Consider the following 21,225-nt stretch of genomic DNA (forward strand, 5'->3'; position numbering starts at 1 on the left):
GTTTTGGCAAAACCAAACTGACATCTGACTGGCAGCGTGCAGCATTCTTACTACATTACTTGGCCTCTTGTGGTGTCATTTCCACATCTGAGATAAGACTCATCATCCTGTGACTTCTACTTCTGCTTCTCCCTGTTGGAGGGCAACACAGCAGCAAGCATTAGTTAAGTTTCATAACTGGCATGTGATGATGTTATCATTGTTTCTGACAACAAAGTTCTGAGTTAGGATATAATGCCAAGTCATTCAAGCACAACAGTGTAAACATATATAAACTGCCTGTTAATGTACAATATAAAAATACCATATGACAGCTGCTTCATAAAAAACACTGGGAAGCCAAGTGTTGGCCAATGAAAACTTCCTCTATTTAGTATTTATGCACATTATTGAGCATAAATGGAGCCTACATATTTGTTGTGCTGCACATTTTCTGGTTGCAGAGTAAAAGCACCTATTTACTGTTGCTTGAATGTCTGCATGCTCTTCATGTATCTGTTTACACAAAGGATGATCAAACTTTTCACCCTCTGAGCAAACAGACCGACAGCTAATTCGCCTGTTACCTGGAAACCGGGGAGCAATTTAAACCCGGTCTGTTTTTAGTTGCCAATCATAAATGAAGATATTAAATAGCAGCATGCAAAAAAAAAAAAAGGTCTAGGTTATGCTGGGCCGAAAGTGTTCAGTGTTCCTACATTTTAGGGGTGCGCAAACATTGCGTTAATGCCAAATGGTGCATATCCTGGTGGTGTCACGACTCGCTCTGCGCTTTGGTTCTAAAAGAAAAGAAAAACCCTGATACCTGATGTATGTAACTCGATAATGCAGCAAAGCTGAAACACCTTTCTGTCAATCAACCTGTTGGTGCTGTCACGCTCTGTTGTAAAAGCTGCAGAGCTGCAGAGGAGATGAGCGCTTGCGCACGCAGGAGGATTTGTACCGGTTATGTAAAAAGATAACGGGTCGAGCAAGCTGTACGTTATTACAGGATTTATTAGGGCGTAGTGCTTCCTTTAGTTTACACGGAGACGGTGATGTTACTCCGATTATAAACGTGTTGTCTGGTGTCCTGAAGTAAAACATACACGCTTTCACTCTGCACATAAGCTGCAATACGCTCCGCCCGAGTCCGTGCGTGACGCTACAAGTTAATTCTGGGGTTTATGTTTCTACAGGATGTCACGGGAAGGAGGGTTTCAAGCTGAGCCCGCCTTCAGTGGTCTTGGTCTCTACTTGTCCTATTCTGTGAAATGAAACACGGAATAGCCAATTTTCAGTGCCCTGCGGAACTGAGGGGAACAGCGAAGAGAAGCCATGTTCGTGATTTAACCGATCGAAACCCACAGTTTATTGGTGATTGCTCGATGGTTTCTGTAATAAATCGGTGGTAAGTCTACACTGGCACTCGCTACTCAGTCGCAGAGACGGAGAAGCAGAGGGCCAGGTTCGATCCAGTGAAGTCAAACGCAGCTTGCGATGCCAGCCGCGGATGCAGAGCCGGGCATCATGAGCGGAGACACGGTGGCTGCAGCCTCGGCCTTACCGAACCAGCCCCCCAGTGAACGCGCTGTCAGTGTGCTATGGTCGTTTGGAAAATGCCTGGGTGCGCTTCTACCGGTGTACCTGGCCGGATACTACGGTTTCAGCATCAGCGTTGTCCTGTTCGGGCTGATGATCTACATGGGATGGAAGCACAGTCGACTGGAGAAAGTGATTCGGCTCAAGTCTGCCATGTACCTTCTGGAGAACGAGAGGGAACTGACTACTGAAAAGGTTTTCAGAGCCAAAAGGGATTTGCCTCCCTGGGTAAGGACTCTTGTCCACGCTTTTAGCTGGCTCGCTGCTCATTCTCTGCAGTTTGTCTCACCTGTCACATCTGCCACATCTGTCAGGTTGAACTTGAGCTGCATCTCAGCCACTCTGCATCACAGTGATATGCTCTTACATGCATATTACTCGTTAGCAGGCTCTTATTATTTGCTAAGATGATCTAAAATGAACATATACACACAGATTATAGCTTCACGTAAATGAATATGTTCCATGTGCATCCCTTTTGTTCACTGAATTGTCCTTCTGTTCCGGACCAGCCCCATATTTAGACATTCCTTGTGTGCAGTGCCTGAGGAATTAGTCTGAACTGCTGCACTCACAGAGGAATGTGAATTTAAATGTCAGATGAGATCTTTGTAGTGTAAAGGTGGAGAAAAAAATGAAACTAATTTTGAGGAGACCTTACAGACCTTAAGTAGACATCAAAATGCACAGTAGTAGAGATTCTGTGTGTGTGTTTGGATCCAAAAGCTTGATGACTCATAAACATCTTTCAGAGCAGAGCAGAGCAGAGGCAGTGACCAGGACCACCATATCTGGATAGAAAGAGAGAGAGAATAAACTGTGTGTTTGTGTGTGTGTAAGTGGTTGCTCTTGTGTGTGTGTGTGTGTGTGTGTGTGTGTGTGTGTGTGTGTGTGTGTGTGTTTGTGTGTGTGTAAGTGGTTGCTCTTGTGTGTGTGTGTGTGTGTGTGTGTGTGTGTGTGTGTGTGTGTGTGTGTGTGTGTGTGTGTGTGTGTGTGTAAGTGGGTGCTCTTGTGTGTGTGCCTTTTTGGGCAGATAGGCCTAATCTGCGATCTAAACTCTGTGGCTTGGAGGAAAGGCTGATCTGCACTATGTGGTTGATGGTTTCCTGAAATTTTGGTGGTGGCCAATTTAGTCTTTAATCTCTCTCTACTTCTAGTTTGTAAACAAGTAAATATTTTACAGGTGGAAAGCTGGGCAGATTGCCTAATCAAGTAGAACTACCACCTTGTAATTAAACATGTAATATAAAACTAAGAATATAAGATCTGAAAATTACTAGGTTAAAACAAAAGTACAACTTTACTGAAGCATCTATCACTGTATACTCTATATGCCCAGAAAAAACATTAGGCCTACTAAAAGAGTCATTTCAAGTATTTTAACGACTCTTTTCAGAGTTCAATGTAATTTTACACTACGCTGTCACATTTGAGTTCATGCCTGACACATATTACTTGTCCACAGGTCAACTTTCCTGATGTGGAAAAAGTGGAATGGCTGAACAAGGTATGTTTTTTTCCCATCAGACTTTCTGTGTTTGGAGCTGTAGATTTTTACATTAGGAATTTATAATCGATTAAAAACAACCAGTTTCAACATGCAGCACCCTGTATGGTAGAGGAGTTCTCTATGTCATTTAGCTGAACTCTTAACAAAGCAAAAGAAACAACAAATGATTTCAAGATGAGGTGTTCATGATTTACCTGCAAATAACTCCAACAGTAGCTTCAGCTTCAACTTTTAATGTTAAGATGAAGAACATTTATGTTGGACTTTAAATGACCCAGCTTCTGATGCAGCCTCTCCATCAGAGCAGATAATCTACTGGTGTAATTAAGAGGCGAGGGGGAGCAGCTCAGATCATATTGCAGTCTTTCTGTCTCTGTCAGTACAGTAACCTCGTATCAGCACAGGGCAAGTGTGGATCTGAATACTAATAATACAAAGCGCCCTTCTGGAGGGAAAAATGCAATGAACATAGTGACAGAAGCCCAGATTGTGAGCTGGCAATTTGCAGGTCTCATCTTTCACCAGTCCACGTCTCTCCTCCTGGCTTCCTGACACGTGATACAGCTGATCACACTTACCCTCCTCACTTGCAGCTGTGAAACAAACATGCATGAGCCACAAAATGTTCTCACCTTGCATTATACATTTGACAAACTGAAAAAATTAGTACCTGTAAAGAAAAGGAAGTGTCTGTGAGCAAGATATATAAAAAAAAAACTGTGAAGAGGAGCTGCACTTTTATAGGATGCATTATTTCTAACTGCATGTATATAACTGTGTCATAAATCATAAATAATGTATAGGGCACTTACCAGCCTGTAGCTGCAGATTGTTCGCATCACCATGACTCTCATGACTGGTGGAGGTGGAGGTCAGAGGACTGGTAAACAGTAGCTGACAGGATTTGCTGCCTCACTTTGAAACCTCACACTGAAATGCTGAAGCTAACACAAGTGTGAGGCTGTGTGGACTGGTGACACGGACACACTGATTCACTTCATCTCTTAGAATCAGTGTAAGTTAATATATCAAATGAAAATGTATTCTCCATATGTGTTGTACTATTGTCTTTTCTTTAGACAAATTTCATATTCTTGCTTGTTCAGCTGTGCACTGAAAGACTGCACAAGATTACATGAGCATTTAACTGAAATTCATTGGAAGTATACTGATGGACCACTGTCTTCTATATAATTAGTGCCAAAGTACAGTGTTCTTTATAGGACATTACCTAGGAAATTATGGATCCATTAATTAAAGCACCCTGTGATAGACTGACAGTCTATTCAGGATGTACCCTGCCTCTCACCCAGTGTCAGTTAAGATTGGCTCCAGCCCCCCAGCGACCCTCAAAGGATAAGTGTTACAGCTAATGGATGGATGGATGAATTAAAGCACTGCTGAACAATTTCTCTTTTTAATTGTACTTCAGAATGATGTTCTCCAAAATGATTAACAACTGGAGGGCACTTTATTAATTTATTTAATAGCCATCCTTGCTGAATTATTGATGGTTGAGCTATTTCGATTCCATTTTTGTTCCATCCTGTGTCACATGGGTTTTTTGCAAAACCTTCTATGAAAAGCCTTTTAATCACAAGGCAAACAGTCATGTCTGGTCACGGCTTTGTGAGGTGTGTATTTGCACTGTATATGTGTGTTAAGGGTGCTTTGTTATTTGCTGTCATGTTCTGGTAAACATTTTCCATTTCTAAGCTTTACTTAGTTACTCACAGAATTATATTACTATGGATGCAAACATGAACTACATTTGATTACATTAACTATTTTATGACTATCCTATTTGCCTTCTATGTAATGAACCATTGGGTTATGACTTTACTGTTTCTAAAAACTTAAAAAAAAGATAACAAATAGACATGTCACTTTCTGTCATGTAGATCCTGCAGCAGGCTTGGCCTTTTGTAGGCCAGTATATGGAGAAGTTGCTGGTGGAAACCATTGCTCCTGCCATCCGTGCCTCCAGTATTCATCTGCAGACTCTCAGCTTCACCAAGGTCAACATAGGAGACAAGGTATTAGAATGGTCTGACATAAAAGCAGCAATTTATCTGGTAAATGTGCCATGACCAAGAAAATACAGCAGAACCCAGGTTATTGAAGTCTGGCAATGCAGGACTAGTCTCGCTATCCTCTTTATTACATGCATAAAGATGATGACTTCATTACAGCGAGTGATAAGCTTCATGTGAATCTTTGCAAATGTGATTTTATTAAGTCTCTACCAGTCTTGTTTGGTTTGTTTAATAGCAGCTGCTTTGTTCACAGGCTTTGAAGGTGGTTGGCGTAAAGGCTCACACAGAACACGATAAGAGACAAGTTATGTTGGATTTGTACCTGAGGTAATGCATCACAATTTTTCTTACTTCATTTTTTTACTTCATTTTGTTGTTTGTGTATTGTAAGTCCTTTACCAAGGTTTGCCCTTCTCTGTCAGAGCACATCATGGTTTACTTAGCAAAATAAAGAAATCTGCTTTATCATAACTCATATCAACTGCTTCGCATGGTTAAACATTTATCTCTAGACTTGTTACTTCCCTTCTGTTCCAGCTATGCTGGTGATGTTGAAGTCAATGTTGAAATCAAGAAGTACTTTTGCAAAGCTGGTGTGAAAGGAATCCAGGTACAAGCATAATTGCAGAGATATTTACATATTATTAGTTGTAGTTTAGTTGTCCAAAAACATAGTTTCGATATGAAATTTTCCCTTTGTAGCTACACGGGAAGCTGCGTGTGATCCTGGAGCCTTTGATTGGAGATGTTCCACTGGTTGGAGCCATCACAATGTTCTTCATCCGCAGGCCTGTGAGTGTGTTCTGTTTTTCGCTGTATTATTATCTTAAGGCCTACACATATTCAAATGCCATTACTTGCATCTATTTCATATGTTTCATATGTGTAGAAATTGGACATCAACTGGACTGGGCTGACCAACCTGCTGGATATCCCTGGGCTGAAGTGAGTTGATATGATAGAGCTCTGTGTGTATCTCTTATAGGGTGCAGCTGGGCCAATCTGTGGGTAGTAGTATATTTTATGCTCTTTTTTTTAAATGTATTTTTTGAATGAGTGTCCATTTCAGTTGTAGGGCTATTGTAGCTCACAGAAAAGTTTGAAGTTTGGGGGCTGCACTTTCTGGAACTGATGCAACTGACATTGACAAAGGATTTATAATTTATTTAGCAACAGAGGCTTTTCCTGTAATTAAAAGGAGTTGCGAGACAAACTGAGACAGACAATAGTGCTTAAATGTCTATCTGTTCGGTCACAGATCTGTGTGGTCACATCCTTAAAGGATATCCTTCATTGTTGTTCATGTCAACAAATCGCATGAAAAGCCAAAAACCAACATCACAGTCTTGTCCTTGGAGCCAAAGCCTGATGGCGCTTATTCCTCTGTGCCTTAATTGTTGTTCCCAGTCTATTAATATTTACATCAGTGAGCCTCACCCTTACAGTGGCATGTTCCTTCATTACCATGAACATGGGTACTGTGGTTTATTAAGTTAATCCTTCCTGGTTCGGTAAATACCCAGTAGAACACAAAATACTGTATGTATTATTTTCTCTAATTAAAGTCAAATTTACTAAACACCACATTTCTCAGCTGTTAAAGAAGTTTCCTTAGCCTTTTTAAAATGAAAATATATATTTGGGACCTTTTTTTTACTTCTTCAATAGGAACAAAGGAGCTTTGGGCTGAGTACTATAGATAGGCTCATGAGGTCAGACTAACACAGTGTTGGTTCTGTTCTTTTCATATGGTTTATTGAGCGAAAGGAAAACATTGAACAATGCCGATCGTATCCTTTAAGCTGTTAAAACCTTATGCTGTGCTGGTGTTCTTGTATTTAACAAGCAATACTATGACTCCATACATTTATATTCAGGTAGTTTAAAGGTCCATTATGTAAGATCAGAATGTGGACAATGTAGAATCAACTACGGTACAATTACATAGAATACAAATAATGGTCTGACAAATGGGAATAATGCAACCCTATTTAAAATTCATATTCAGGGTAATTGTATGGTGGCTGATTCTACACTGTGTGCATAAAGACCCTTATATAATGTACTTTGTAAGTCATTGCCAGACGTGTAAATTTTTTGCTGACTCATCAGTCCCCTCTGGCAATATTTACAGTGGCAGTTTGTCATTATTTTTTAACTGTATTCCTCCTTTAAATGACATTGGCCAACATGATTTCACCGAAAACTGTCCTCATCTTTATCCAGTAGGTGCTTCCTGTTGGTTCTGTTGCTGTGAACGTGGATATCATGTTATTTATGCATATTCACATGGTCACCAGCAGTGTATAGCCTTTGTTTGTTTGTCTGTGTGTCCTTCCCCTGTGTGTCCCCAACATCATCCTTGCATTCATTTGCAGTGCCATGTCGGACACTATGATAATGGATGCAATAGCCTCCCACCTGGTGCTCCCCAATCGTCTCACTATTCCCCTGGTGGCCGACCTGCACGTTGCGCAGCTCCGCTCCCCTCTCCCAAGGGTAACTGTCTCAATAATGAATGGCCTGGAGAAACATGGACCCACACAGACTGAAATTCACATTGTGAATGTTAGAAAGACCATGGTTTGTGAAGATACTAGTTGACTAACATTTAGATTTTCTGATTTTGAACATGCTAGGGAGTTGTGCGTATCCATCTGTTGGAGGCGGAGGACCTAACTGCTAAGGACACAGTCATCAAAGGCTTAATCGACGGGAAATCAGACCCGTATGCCGTTTTGCGTGTAGGAACCCAGATCTTCACCTCTCATCACGTAGACAGCAACTTGAACCCACAGTGGAGGGAGATGTATGAGGTGAGTGGGGCTGGGAGGGAAGAAAATACAGCTGAAAATTAGCTAAGATAGAGAGATATGTGGCTCTGCCTTGAGATTCAAGTGCTGCACTTTCCACCAGTTTGTGTGCCAAAAGTTATAGCTTGGTGTTGGTGTCCTTGCTTCATAGGGATTGCATTAAGTCTTTGGTAGTAAATATGCCACTGTCACTTCAGAGATAAAAAGTTTTGTGGAGATTTTATCTACTTCTCTTGTAACAGGAAGCTGCTGTTTCTGAGATAAGCAGGTTTTGCAAAAAAGTGCTTACTCAGACATATGTTTGTCTTTGCTCGTGGTTTATGAAATTTGAGCCAAACACTAAATAGATATAAATGTATTAAATCTACTTTTTGCCATTGTGATTTTGTTTGCATGCCCTTGTGTTATTGTGTCATGTGTGGGTGTATCTATATTTGTATGTTTGTTGTGTGTTTTGCGTATTTGTCCATTTATGTGTGTGTGTGTGTGTTTGTATGTGTGTCAGGTGATTGTCCATGAAGTACCTGGTCAGGAGTTGGAAGTGGAAGTATTTGACAAAGACCCAGACCAGGATGACTTCCTGGGGAGGTAGCTTATTCATTCTCGCTCATTTACTCTGTCTCTATGTGCTTTTCATGTCATCTCCATTTCTGCTCTTGACACATTAGGGCATGATTCTGTTGAAATTTGAACACCTGGATCACCTGGATTTGTGGCTTCATTGATTCTCTCCCTACCTCTCTTTGTCTCTCTCTCTTTCAGGGCCAAGGTGGACCTTGACATTGTCAAGAAGGCCAGAGTTGTGGATGATGTAAGTAGTAATCCTTATGTTTAACCAAGATCCAGCATATTTTACCATTATATTTAACTTTCGTCTCTCAGATCAAATAATAAGCAGCAAATATGAGAACACAGTTATTACTCTGTTTAGCCCAGGAAAACATCTGAGTAAGACTGCAGCAATCCTGTTAGCATGTGACGCTACAGATCCCATGTGCCACCTCGTGATCTACTCTGATCTCACTGTTTTCAATTCTGGCTTCCTCTCCAGGCTCAAAGAAATCATCCAGATGAGAAAAATGTGTGCTTAATGAGTCCTCTGTTTTTGTGCACAGTGGTTCAATCTGAGGGATGTGCCATCTGGCAGCGTTCACCTCCGGCTGGAGTGGCTCTCTCTGCTGTCCTCTGCTGACAGACTGAGTGAGGTGAGCGTGCAGCTAATTAACCTGATGGTACTCAGTGGATCTTCTTTGGGTAGTAGTTTGGACACTACCCAACACAATTGGATACAATTGATGCACTGATAATTATCTGATAATTATTTTTTTCAAAGGTTCCTGGAATAAAACCTGGAATACTGATACATGTATTAAGGCATTTATTTCTCAGGACGCCCTGTGCCTTGATGTTTATGAAATAAGTAAAGTCATATTAAAGTCATAGTAAAGTCCTATTTTTCCCATTGAATCCAGTGTTATTATATATATATATATTATATGTGATTATATATTAATTATAATTGTTTATTTATTGTATTGTTTATTTAACCATTATATTATATTATACCATTATATACAGATTGACAGCATAAAACACTTAAAAAAATCTACCATTAGTAAATTCATAATCAATCATGAAAAATTAGTTGCCACTAAGAGTCATATGAAAGATTACATTGCAAAAACCATCTAAAATGGCCTCTATTGGGTTTGCGTGGAAGGTTTTAGCAATATATTTATATTTTGATGCAATGTTGGATGTATTGTATTATATATAATATATTTTGTGTTTAACTCTGTGTGTATTCTATATTTCACCTCACTGCAAGACAAGTCATCATCATCATCTTTAAAGTTAAAGACTACCTAAGAGGATGAAAAAAAACATCAGCCAAAATAAATAAGACCAATGTAAAACTGTCAATAATAAATCAATAACACACTGTTCTACTACCAGGTGATCCAGAAGAACGAGAACTTGACCAGCAAGACAGCTGAACCTCCATCTGCCGCCATCTTGGCCGTCTATATTGACCAAGCTCATCAACTGCCTGTAAGATTATTACTATTTAAGATGCTGTCATGTGGTGTGCCTTAAATGTGTGTTTGTTAACCCACATGTATGTGTTTAATGTGTTGTAGATGAGAAAAGGCAATAAGGACCCAAGCCCAATGGTCCAGGTGTCCATTCAGGATTCAACTAAAGAGAGCAAGGTAAGAACTAAACTTTAACTATTTCTCACTACCTTAAACCAAACTAATCATAATAAATGTTTTTCCCTTTCTTCTGCAGACTTGTTACGGAACCAACAGCCCTGTGTGGGAGGATGCTTTTACCTTCTTCATTCAGGATCCTCGCAAACAAGACATTGACATTCAAGTCAGTCATTAGAGGAGTAATAATTAAATACAACAACTGTGCTGCTTGAAAATAATTTACATACATTTATTCCCAAATTGTCAGAGTGATTAGTACAGTAAATACCCTATTGATTTTCCCTGTTTGTAATCAATTTTTCCTCTTATTCTTAGAAACTGCTCTCTTATCTTTTTACCCTATTCATGGCTCTTTTCCCTTCATGATTTTTGCCTTTCCTGCTAGTTTTCATTTTAACTGCATGTCTCCATGTTTCTCAATCAGGTCAAAGATGACGACCGTGCTCTGTCCCTGGGCAGCCTGACCATCCCTCTGACCCGTATTCTGGCGACCCCTGAACTCACCATGGACCAGTGGTTCCAGCTGGAGAATTCTGGTTCAGCCAGTCGCATTTACGCCAAAATTGTGCTTAGGGTTGGTACTCCACTGATGGACTTTGACATATATGTGTTGGGCAGTGTAGTAAAGTAAAGTAAGTTAATAAGTAAGAGGTGGATTCAGGCTCTGTTTTGGGAAATAACCCGGCTGAAATGTCTCTGTGGAAAACTTTGAAATCCAACCAGAACCCAAAGGACCACTTTAGCACATGTTTAAGTGTGACACTCACAATCCCCATTAAAACAGAGATATCAAATTTAAACTTACCTTTTGTGACATCAAATCCTTGTGATCATAACATAGAGATGTGGACAATGCATAGATATTATGGAATATACGGTTATAGTTAAGCACGCGTACACACAGAAATGCATAACAAGTCTTAAGATAATGATCTTCACAATATGAATTTCTAATTCCTAACTACTCCAATTTACATGCCCAGACTTAACCCTGACACAAAAATTGAAATTTGAAGTAGACCATCAGCATGTCCCCTTCCTGCCTCATCTTTCTGTTCTTGTGAGAACATGTGGTCCTCATAAGTACTGAAAAATTCTCACACAGAAACCTACATTTTCTCTTCTCTGTTTATCCTGAAGTTTATTCTTAGCACCCGAAAATGAAAGAGTGTTATTCAGAAATTTACTGCTCAGCATAACCTCTTATTTGCCTCCTACTAGATTTTGTGGCTAAGCGATGATGCCACTCCTACAACTCCATCTCCTCGGCCTTTATCCTCTGGATCTGGGATAGGTCAGGGGGGAATCACATCAGAACTGAACCCTGCTGGGCCAGGCGGGTTAGCTAAACCTCAACCAGCGCAACCGCAGCACACCACACCCGACCCAGAGTTCTCAACTGAGGTAAACAGTAGGCACCTAGACTCAAACAGAGGCTGACACCACTCAGTCTCTCAAACATGCACTGTTGTAACATTCCCCATCCTTGTTCTGCCCACAGGGTGTGCTGCGTGTTCACCTGGTAGAGGCCCAAAACCTGATAGCCAAGGACAACTTCATGGGGGGGATGGTGAAGGGAAAGAGTGACCCCTATGTTAAGATACGTGTTGCTGGTATCACCTTCCGCAGCCACACCATCAAAGAGAACCTCAATCCCACCTGGAATGAGCTCTATGAGGTATCACCTTTGTTTAATACTCAAGTAGTTTGTTCTTCTACTCATCTGATGAAATTATTAGGTCTTAGATTAGATTTAATATTTGTTTTTTCTGTGATTCAGGTGATTTTGACCCAGCTTCCTGGTCAGGAGATCCAATTTGAGTTGTTTGACAAGGACATCGACCAGGATGACTTCCTTGGAAGGTGCGTCCTGGCGTTACAGATAAAGGTTTCACAGCTGCAGGCTATGCGGCTCCTCTAACTAATGGAAAATGTGTCAATGAAAAGGAGGATTTGGTATTGACTGAGTCCTGTCTTTACAGATTCAAGCTTAACCTACGAGATATCATCAGCGCACAATTCATCGATACGGTGTGTGACATGGAACTGAAACGATTTCAGCAGATAATTTAACAAATAATATTTCAAATTTAACATTTCTGTATCACCCTTGTTACAGTGGTACACTCTGAATGATGTGAAGTCAGGCCGAGTTCACCTGGTGCTGGAGTGGCTGCCCAGAGTCACTGACCTACCCAGACTGGAGCAGGTTAGATATTTTACTTTTTAATTCTCTTTTATATTGATATACAAAGGCAACAGGCTTCATGTAGTAAATGATATAGTGACTGTATTGAAACTTAGATGCATTGACTGATAATAATAATAGTAACAATAAATTATTAAATAGTAATAATTTTGTATTTATGAAATACAATTACAGGTATAACATGATAATAATATGCCCACTTTCTTTGTCTAACCTCACATTAACATTCACATCAACATTAGCTGAACTTTGAAATGGATTTATGCAGAGAACGAGTATTGTGGATTTTGCCCCCCATTGTTTGAAGTGGAGTTGTACTAGGAGCACTACTTTAGTTGGGACAGGAGGAATGATAATAGCTTAAAAATATTAAAACCTATCCTGTAAATGATGCCACTTTGAGAGCCCGGTACCCTTGTTTTCTTGCAGTGTTGTTTGGTTGCTATGGCGGATGCCACAGTTACTAATAAACAGGAAAGAACACTACTCTTGCTGTGAGGGTTTTGAGAGTCCTTCATGTGTGTAAGCAAGATGTTACAACTTATCTTTGCAAAAGCTTTGTGTAGATTAGTTTATTTATGTCAGTATCTTTGTTGATGGTGTTGCAAAAGAACTTTAACCACAACTTTCTGATTGCACTAGAAGTCTTACTTAAACTCTCTCTGTGTAACATAATTTCCTGCTTCCTACAGATCCTGCAATACCAGTCCCAGCAATCGTACCAGAACAAGGTTGTGCCATCAGCAGCTGTGCTATTTGTGTATGTGGAGCGTGCCCATGGCCTTCCGGTGAGATCATATCTATGAGTCCTTGGGGTTGTATTTGTTGTTTATTATGATGTGTTTTTTCCCCGTCCCAAAGAGTAGAGAAGCACAATAGTTGCTTTTAGTGGCACTGTATTGCACGGAGCACTGTAGTGTGCCGATACAGCTGACTGTTCATTCACACAGTGTATTAAATCACTGGTAATGTAATGTGTGTGAGTTTTAATAGATGCTTTTAATTACATTTTTCATATTACATTATTATTTGTGTGACATTTCAGTTGAAGAAGAGTGGAAAAGAGCCAAAAGCTGGAGCAGAGATTATCCTCAAAGGCATTTCACACAAAACCAAGGTAGGATCACTTTTACTCAGAGCTGTGTGCAACAAAACAACTCTTCATTTCATTAATTCATAAATGTTTCTGCTGATTCTTTCCAAAGATTTGCGAGCGCTCCACATCTCCTCGATGGGACGAAGCCTTTCATTTTTTGGTTCGTGACCCCAGAGATGAAACACTCACAGTTAAGGTGAGAACCATTAATAGTATCTGTATTCAGGCCTTTTAAAATGATTTAATGTGTTAGATTGTGCAAGACATTTTCTTCTTTTTTATACAGACTTGATAAAAGCCTAAAACATGTTTTCGTATATGTGTGTTTTTGCATCTAGCTGTCCCACAGCTGGGGCCAGGCCCTTGGGTCCTTGACACTTCCTCTCAGGGAGGTGCTGGCTGAGCCGGGCTTGGTGCTCGACCGCTGGCTCAGTCTGGATGGCGCTCTTCCAGAGAGCCAGATCCTACTGAGGGCCACACTCAAGGTACAAACAATATGCTGTTATTTTCTCTGCACTGCAGTGTGCGTGCATGTGAGCAATGTCTTGATTGGGATTTATTCTGTACTGAATCTCTCATGTTTTTGTAGCTCAAAGGTATTTCCTTGTCTAGAACCAAAATTGCAATGCACTGACTACTATAATCTACTCTTGGTCCAACTTTAGGTGTACAGTGCTGCAAACTATCATACTGTTTTAGAGAGGTGTTAATTCAACAATGTGGTCATTTTATTGCAGTTTATGGTGCTGTTGCTTTGTATTCTGTTATACAGGCAGGTGTTTCTGTTATTTTGTACACCCCATTTATATCAACGAGGGTAGGCTGAAAAAGCAGCAGCACCTCTCCGTATAATTCAATAACGGCTCACACCACAAACTACATCTGCCATATAGTTGAAACTCCTCTGTGAAGCAAGCACAATACAAACAATCTAAACCTCATGAAGGAGGAAGCATATTTGGCAAAGCTTTCTGTATCTTACAGATCTTGGACACTCAGCAGGCAGTGTGTCGTAGGGCTCCAGGGGAAGCAGGTAATGATGCCAGCGAAGAGGACGTCATCCCCAGATGGGTTCCATCCCACCTAGACATCAGACACAGAGGTGGATTCTCCATGTGAGTCACATACACTAGCATCAATGCTCCATTGTGTAGTCACTGCCTCGACTGTAAAGAGATTTTGTAGTCAGAGTTTCCTTTTCTCTGCTGTTTTCCAGTGTATTTAATTCTGTAAAAACACTGATTTCCAATGTTTTTCTTGGTTTGTGTTTGTTTTGCTGATGTAAAAAGGCATTGCCAAAATAATGATCACATTTTCTCTTCTGTGTCTTTAGAGCCAGTGACAATGCAAACGCAGTAGGCCAGGTGAAGCTCACTGTGGGCTACTCCACAGAGGAGAGCAGGCTTTTCATCACTGTGCATTCCTGCAGGTATCTACATGGCACATTATTTTTATCATCACATTTTTTTTAACCCAGAGCAGCCAGTACCATCATATGCTGTGAAAATGACTGCTATGTACCCACAGAGCTCTGGCAGCCTGCTCCAAGGACGGTGCAGATCCTTATGTTACCTTCATCCTGCTGCCTGACAAGAAGGCTACAACCAAGAGGAGAACGGCCACCAAGAAGAGAGACCTCAACCCAGAATTCAACGAAAGGTAAGTCAAACACATAAGACACTTGTGACAGTGAAAGAAGCGATGTCAGCTGACCTCCCACACGTTTCTCTCCCTTCCTGTAGGTTTGACTTTGACTTCTCGCTCGAGGAGTCCTTGCAGAGAAGACTGGACCTCTCTGTGAAGAACAATGTCTCCTTCATGAGCAGAGAGCGGGAGCTCATCGGCAAGGTATATATCATCAGTCTCATCTTAGTCATTGCTCAGGCTCACTTTAATTTCTTGGTGTTGATAAGGATACTATCACAAGATTCAAGAGATACAGAAATGTGATCCTCTTTTTTGCTTCTGTGTTGCTCTCAGTTGCAGCTGGACCTGGACCAAATAGACCTTACGGCTGGTGTCACACAATGGTAATGCTTTAAACAGCTATAGCAATATTGTGCAAAGAACATTGTAGTTGTATCAACAAATGTATTTGGAAATATTACTTTATAAAATAATATTTAAAAAAAACAAATTGCATCCTTTCTGTTTCTCTAGGTACGATTTGGTTGCAGAGACCAACTAGAAGAATCTACGCTTGATCTTCGGTACTATATAAAAATAAGTGTTGCTTCTGTGATCTGTGATCTGTGATTTGTGTGTTTGTATATTCAGCTTAAATAAAAATTTCCACCGTCACTGAAGGAAAAAATGATGACATATGTGCTTCAGAAAAACATAGTCCATCAGTATTTATGACACTTTACATGTAGCTTATCATCCATGAAGTGTTCACTGTGCTAAATCCACACTGTCTCAGACAGATTCTTCAGTAAAATATTTTGGCTGAATAGATATTTGATAGAAATGCAACCATGTTGCACAACCTACCAAGTTTATGTATGTTTAAAAGCATGCAAATGTCCTCTTTGAATTTTATTTACAAAAGGGCTGATGCTGTGGTTAATATCCTGAGGTGTGACAATGTTTTATGGATTTATAGCATCCTACACAGCTGAGAATGATTCTTTTAAATTTTATTTTTTACAATCTTCAAATAATTCCTGAGATTACTTTGTTTATATACATTTATATCATTGCCTTAAGTATTACAAAACTGTGCACAATTTCAGTGTTTAATAATTATGTTCCAAATGAAGTTTTATATGTTTTAACCAGAGTTTTCTGAGAGTTACTTTTATAAATCAAAATGTTACAAACCTAGACCCTCACATTACCACTGAAAACAGAGGTATGATACTGTAAGCAGAGTCTAAATCACTGTGCTTTTATGAAACTTTGTAGATACCGAAAACACATCGCTGGTGATGTTACACCCAAAAGCTTTTTTTTGTGTTTGTGTGTGTTGGTATCGCTAAATGGAACAGGCTGATGCTGTTGACCATGTTTATATTTTGATTATTGAGCTAATTCATCATGAGAAACATGCAAATATTGTACACGAGTGGTGACACGGCTTCCATGTACCACCACTGTCACCGCACCACAGAAGTATGGACACTGATTTGTGGAAATGGAAAAGAAAATAGTGTTAAAGTGTCACACATGAAGAAGAAAACTGCTGCGCTTTGACATAATTTGAACATTTTGTCATGTAGCTGCTGAAGTTCTTGATTAAAGTTTGCACTCTCATGAATCAAACCAATTTTGTAGCTTCATTTTTTGTGTCAAAGTATTTTTTTTTATTTTTATTATGATTCAACTAAATTCTGAAAATTTTTAGGTGTTTTGTTGAAATGTTATAGTCGTATCTTAACACCTGGTGGCGATAAAGTGCTGACAAGCCCCTACTTTTCCCTCTGGCTGAACGCGGGCTCATTGCCTACAGATGTGTGAGGGGCGTGAAAAACAGAAAGCTAAAGTGATTGACAGGCATTCGAGCCAACAGAAGCGCCACCTCCTCCCCTCCGCGCCAGCTGGGGGTAGGACCAGAGAAGAAAACCTCTACCCTCTTCGTGGAGGCAACAGCAGAGAGCTTAATCAGGATCACACAACAGTAATGAATGGAAACGCGTCGTAGCCAAGAAAGTTGTGCAGCAGCTAAAAGTAACTAGTTCAGCGTTTGAAACTTATCTGTCGCAGGGGGGGAACCTGTCGGAAGAAATGGATTGGCCAAGCGAATTAGAAACTACTTCATGGAAGAGAAAGCAGATGTACTTTCATGACTTTTGAAAGTAAAGAGTTTTGAAGGGAAAGTACAGTGGGACACACTGTAAACGTAAACTCGTGAATACGCTTAAATGGCATTTTGGGACGGTGATACGATACGACTGGACTGTCAGCGTTTTATCTCGGTGTGGAGAAGTGGATTATTTGGATTCATCCGTTAATCAAACTGTTGGAATATTTTTTGGAGATTTTTTTTAACTTGGATTACTATCACTGAAAGAAGCTGAAGGATTGCTGAGTTTTCAAAGCTGACAAGGGGATCCAGTAGTGCTGCTGGAAAATGGGTAATATAGAAAGCGTGGATGGCCAGTCGGAGATGAAGCATCACATCATGCCTCTGAAAGTGCCCATGCCTGACCCCACCGAGCTGGAGGAGAAATTTGCCATTGTTTTGGTGAGTTTTTATTTACCTCAGTTTATCATGGCGTGGCGTGGCCAACAACCTTCAAGTGTGTTACATCCGGTTGGTGATGGGTTTTATTTATTTTAAAACTTGTACCACTGTTGTTTTGACTTCACCTCATAAACTGCCTCATAAACTTATATACCCCATACAGATTTCAAAATAGCGCTCACATAAATAATACTGATAGTAGACGGCGTTGTTTCTGTAATTTAAAAAAGTTTTTTGTTTGTTTTTTTTCGTTTCGTTTCGTTTTGTTTTTGTTTGTTTTTTGTTTTGCTTTTGTGTGTAGGTATTTACACTTCCTTGTCTTTATTGTCCATTATGAGCTGTTGATATTTTAAATGAACCGACCTGTGCTGTCCCGCCCCTCATTCTCTGCCTGCTGCCCCCCTCTCTCCTGCGGTTCTTTTGTCTCCTCTAAAGTCAGACAAGTCAGCGTTTGGCTGAAGTAGCAAACACTGAGCGCAGCATGGTGAGAGTATGGTGGGTGTGTGTGTGTGGAAGTGCTGGGGTTGTGGTGGGTTGAGGGAGATGTTTTACAGAGAGAAAGGATAGCGTATATCCTTGACATAGCACATCACAGTATTCTGCGTCTGGGTTTGGAAAAAAAAAGTTGTCGCTGCAGGCAAACCATCTGAAAACAACATTTTCTGAATTCCCCCAAAACTCCCACGGACACCCCCCCCCCCCCCTCATACTCTACATCAGGCTGGAGCTGAGCTGTCTGAGCGCTTTGTAATAATGAGCACACAGTCAACACCCACTTTTACCGTCTATCAACACAGTCAAGTGTCTCTGTCATCCCACGTCAAGGGGACATTTCATTTATTGGCGCATCACGTGAGGGGACTTTACAATTTTTCTGTTTTTTAGGAACAGTCATGTGGAGTTTCTCTTAGAATAGAAACCTCTGTTTCAACCTGAAGGAGTGGATGCTGCAGTCAGTCATCTCCAGGGGTGGGAAATAACTATTCTGTCACTTTACAGGAACAGAAATTATTAGTTACTTAACTGATGAACAGAAAATGAAAAGTGGCTGCTGGTAAGTGATTATTTGTTTAAATCAGACAAACATTTTCAGGTTCCAACCCTTCCAGTATGAGGACCTGCTGCTTTTGTTTGTCTTATGTGATAGTAAATTGAATATTTCTAGGTTTTGGACCAGACAAAACTTTTAAAGGCATCTAGAAAATTGTGGGCATTTTCTACTGTTTTCTGACCAAACACTTTATCAATTGAGCAGGACTATAACTGCCAGATAGTGAAAGCAATTGTTAGTTGCAGCCTTAATATATTCACTTTTTCACTTAAATATATTTTTGATCAGTTATTATATTTAGCTATTTTTATATAGGAAGTAGCCTATAGCAGTGGTGAATGATCTCCAGGGGCAGTGGTCCCTCCAGGCTTCCCAACATAAATATGAGGGGTCATGAGGTTTATTCACAGTGCTTTGCTGCCCAGATCCTCATCAGGTATAATTAATAGTAAATACTAAGAAGTGTGCCTGATGAAGGTCTCAGAAATAAATTGGGAAATTTGAGAAATGCTCTTATTGGCTTTCTTGCTATTGAGAAGATTAGTGCCACTAATTTCTGTAAACATAAGACTACAACCAGGCAGCCAGTTTGCAAAGAGACTGGAAAAAGGGGAAGACATCTACCCTGGCTATGTACAAGCATACTAGCTTATATAACTGGTAGAATATCCTTTATGTGATATTTGATGTGTATTTGCATATTTTTTCCTTTGCTCCATGCAGAAAACATACAGAAACATACAAACGTACAGAAAACAGCTCAATAACATCACTCCAACTTGTTGCTCTTTTACAGTGTGAGTAATCCAAACTCCGACACCTCAGAGCCAGGGATAAATAAAATGCATAAAGTAGAGATTAGACCACCTCTCTTTATTTTAGTTTTTTATTTATTTTTTAAACAGTGGCATGAGTGTTTCTCACAGGTGCTTATTTTGTGCTCCTTACTCCACATTTCAACATAACCACACCCTGGCCTTGATTTTCAGCTGTTTAAGACCTTAATTACAGTATCAAGCAGCAAAGAGCTGAGATCCTCTCAGGAGTACTCAGATAGTCTCATCCTTGAATACTTTGTGGACCCTCCATGTTTCTGGAAGAAAGCCAGTATTTTCTTGCCAGAGCTATCAGCAGCTACAGTGTAAAGCCCTCATATGAAGAGACTAGCACAGCAAGAAGCCATTCAAGGCCTGCTTGTTGACTGCTGTGCTAAATCTCAACCATTATGGCAATTATACACTGTACTATGCTGTTCAGTAAGCACTATTATGACAGCTCAAGAGATGTGTGTTTCTCTCAGATGATTCGCCGCTTCGGTAAGTAGGTCGTCATAAAAAGAAAGTTTAGGTGAATTTGAGTTTTTTTCCACGTGACTGACAGGTTAACCGTCCTAAAAAGATTTGTAGCCGTCACATTTCCCTTAAAGAGAGACTGGAAATCATTTTACATTCACTCTGCCTAGAGACTGGAACAGTCTGCAGTTGTTTGCCCTTCAGCGCAGCGTCAGTCCCTGTTATTATGTTCAGCCGTGCAGAGCAGATGATTTCTATGCAAGAGGCAGTAGACTCAACATTTCGGTTGTGTTTCTGACTGGGAAAAAGTTTTCAAGCTCTCTAACCCCACCCCAGCCTACCCCACAGCAGCTCCAGATTTCCTTTACTTTGTGGGAAAGAACAACATGCTTGTATATTTTAGTGTTCTTATCGGACAATGGTTTCGTCTCTGCCCTGCTTGCCCCCTTGCTGCGAGATAAAGGTACATCAAAAGCGTCTGTCTTTGTGGTTGGAGCTCTTCAGGAAGACAAGGCTGTGGCTTTGGTGTCTGGCAGTGGCCATACTTATGGGCGCTCCTTCCAAACTATCATATGTGCCAAAAATAGTCTGAGTTCACACTGCTTTCTCTCTCTGCTAAACTGAGCAGATTCTTTTTTTTTTCCAGCATTTGTAAGCAGAGACATAACTGGCGTCACAGCCTCAACAAATAAAACACTCTCCATAAATGGATATTTTGAAATGGGTAATTTCCTCTCCTCTGGACCACTGTGTTTCCTGCTTCATGATGGCATGCTGGTGTAAATGGATGTGTCTGCATCTGTGCGGCGGGACTGCCCTCTCTCTCTCTCTCTCCCTCTCTCACATACACAGCTCCCAGACGTCCCACTGGAATGACAGCAGCCCATAATGATGTCATGGGTACAGCAGCCTTCGCCAGTGTAGTAATATCCCCAGGCTAATGACTTTAACAGGACAGCTCTACTGTAGATGGTCGAAGGCAGTGGTAGGGGGGCGAGACCCCTGGGTTAGCTTTGACTACTTCATGCGGTCTTCAAATAAAACGCCTGGGTCAGGTCTAACCGGCAGCATGTGCTAAAGGCATCGTATCACTTCTTCTCCTCTTTTTGTGTCCAGCATTGTCAGAGACAGCTTCAGCTCTGTCGTTTGTGGCTGGAAACAGCTGCCTGGCATTTTCTTTTCTTCGTTTTACAGAGGAAATTGCATTGTAGCCAATGGTCCTTGCGGTTGGTTCG

At 40.6% G+C, this 21,225-nt stretch overlaps 2 protein-coding genes across 6 annotated transcripts in view; both read left to right on the forward strand.

The window, feature by feature from the left end:
* Nucleotides 1-1,223: 1,223 nt before the first annotated feature.
* Nucleotides 1,224-15,762, forward strand: esyt1a (extended synaptotagmin-like protein 1a). The gene is made up of 31 exons (XM_041058918.1): nt 1,224-1,809; nt 3,047-3,088; nt 4,993-5,127; nt 5,381-5,454; nt 5,665-5,737; nt 5,830-5,919; nt 6,017-6,072; nt 7,506-7,626; nt 7,767-7,943; nt 8,446-8,528; nt 8,703-8,751; nt 9,056-9,145; nt 9,897-9,992; nt 10,082-10,153; nt 10,233-10,319; nt 10,581-10,730; nt 11,378-11,560; nt 11,658-11,834; nt 11,937-12,019; nt 12,139-12,187; nt 12,276-12,365; nt 13,058-13,153; nt 13,411-13,482; nt 13,571-13,657; nt 13,800-13,946; nt 14,446-14,576; nt 14,795-14,890; nt 14,989-15,120; nt 15,204-15,309; nt 15,442-15,491; nt 15,622-15,762. Exons 1-31 carry the CDS (start codon nt 1,480-1,482, stop codon nt 15,647-15,649), a joined length of 3,252 nt encoding a protein of 1,083 aa, XP_040914852.1. The 5' UTR covers nt 1,224-1,479; the 3' UTR covers nt 15,650-15,762.
* Nucleotides 15,763-17,064: 1,302 nt separating this feature from the next.
* fmnl3 (formin-like 3) overlaps nt 17,065-21,225 on the forward strand; it is a 31,213-nt gene continuing 27,052 nt past the window's right edge. For all 5 annotated transcript variants that reach the window (XM_041049330.1, XM_041049321.1, XM_041049349.1 and 2 more), the window contains exon 1: nt 17,065-17,647. In XM_041049330.1, the coding sequence (XP_040905264.1) occupies nt 17,534-17,647 (114 nt within the window). In that variant the 5' untranslated portion in view covers nt 17,065-17,533. The remainder of the gene's footprint in view (nt 17,648-21,225) is intronic.

This window comes from Toxotes jaculatrix, chromosome 2 (assembly GCF_017976425.1).
Source record: "Toxotes jaculatrix isolate fToxJac2 chromosome 2, fToxJac2.pri, whole genome shotgun sequence".
NCBI classification, from domain to species: Eukaryota; Metazoa; Chordata; class Actinopteri; family Toxotidae; genus Toxotes; species Toxotes jaculatrix.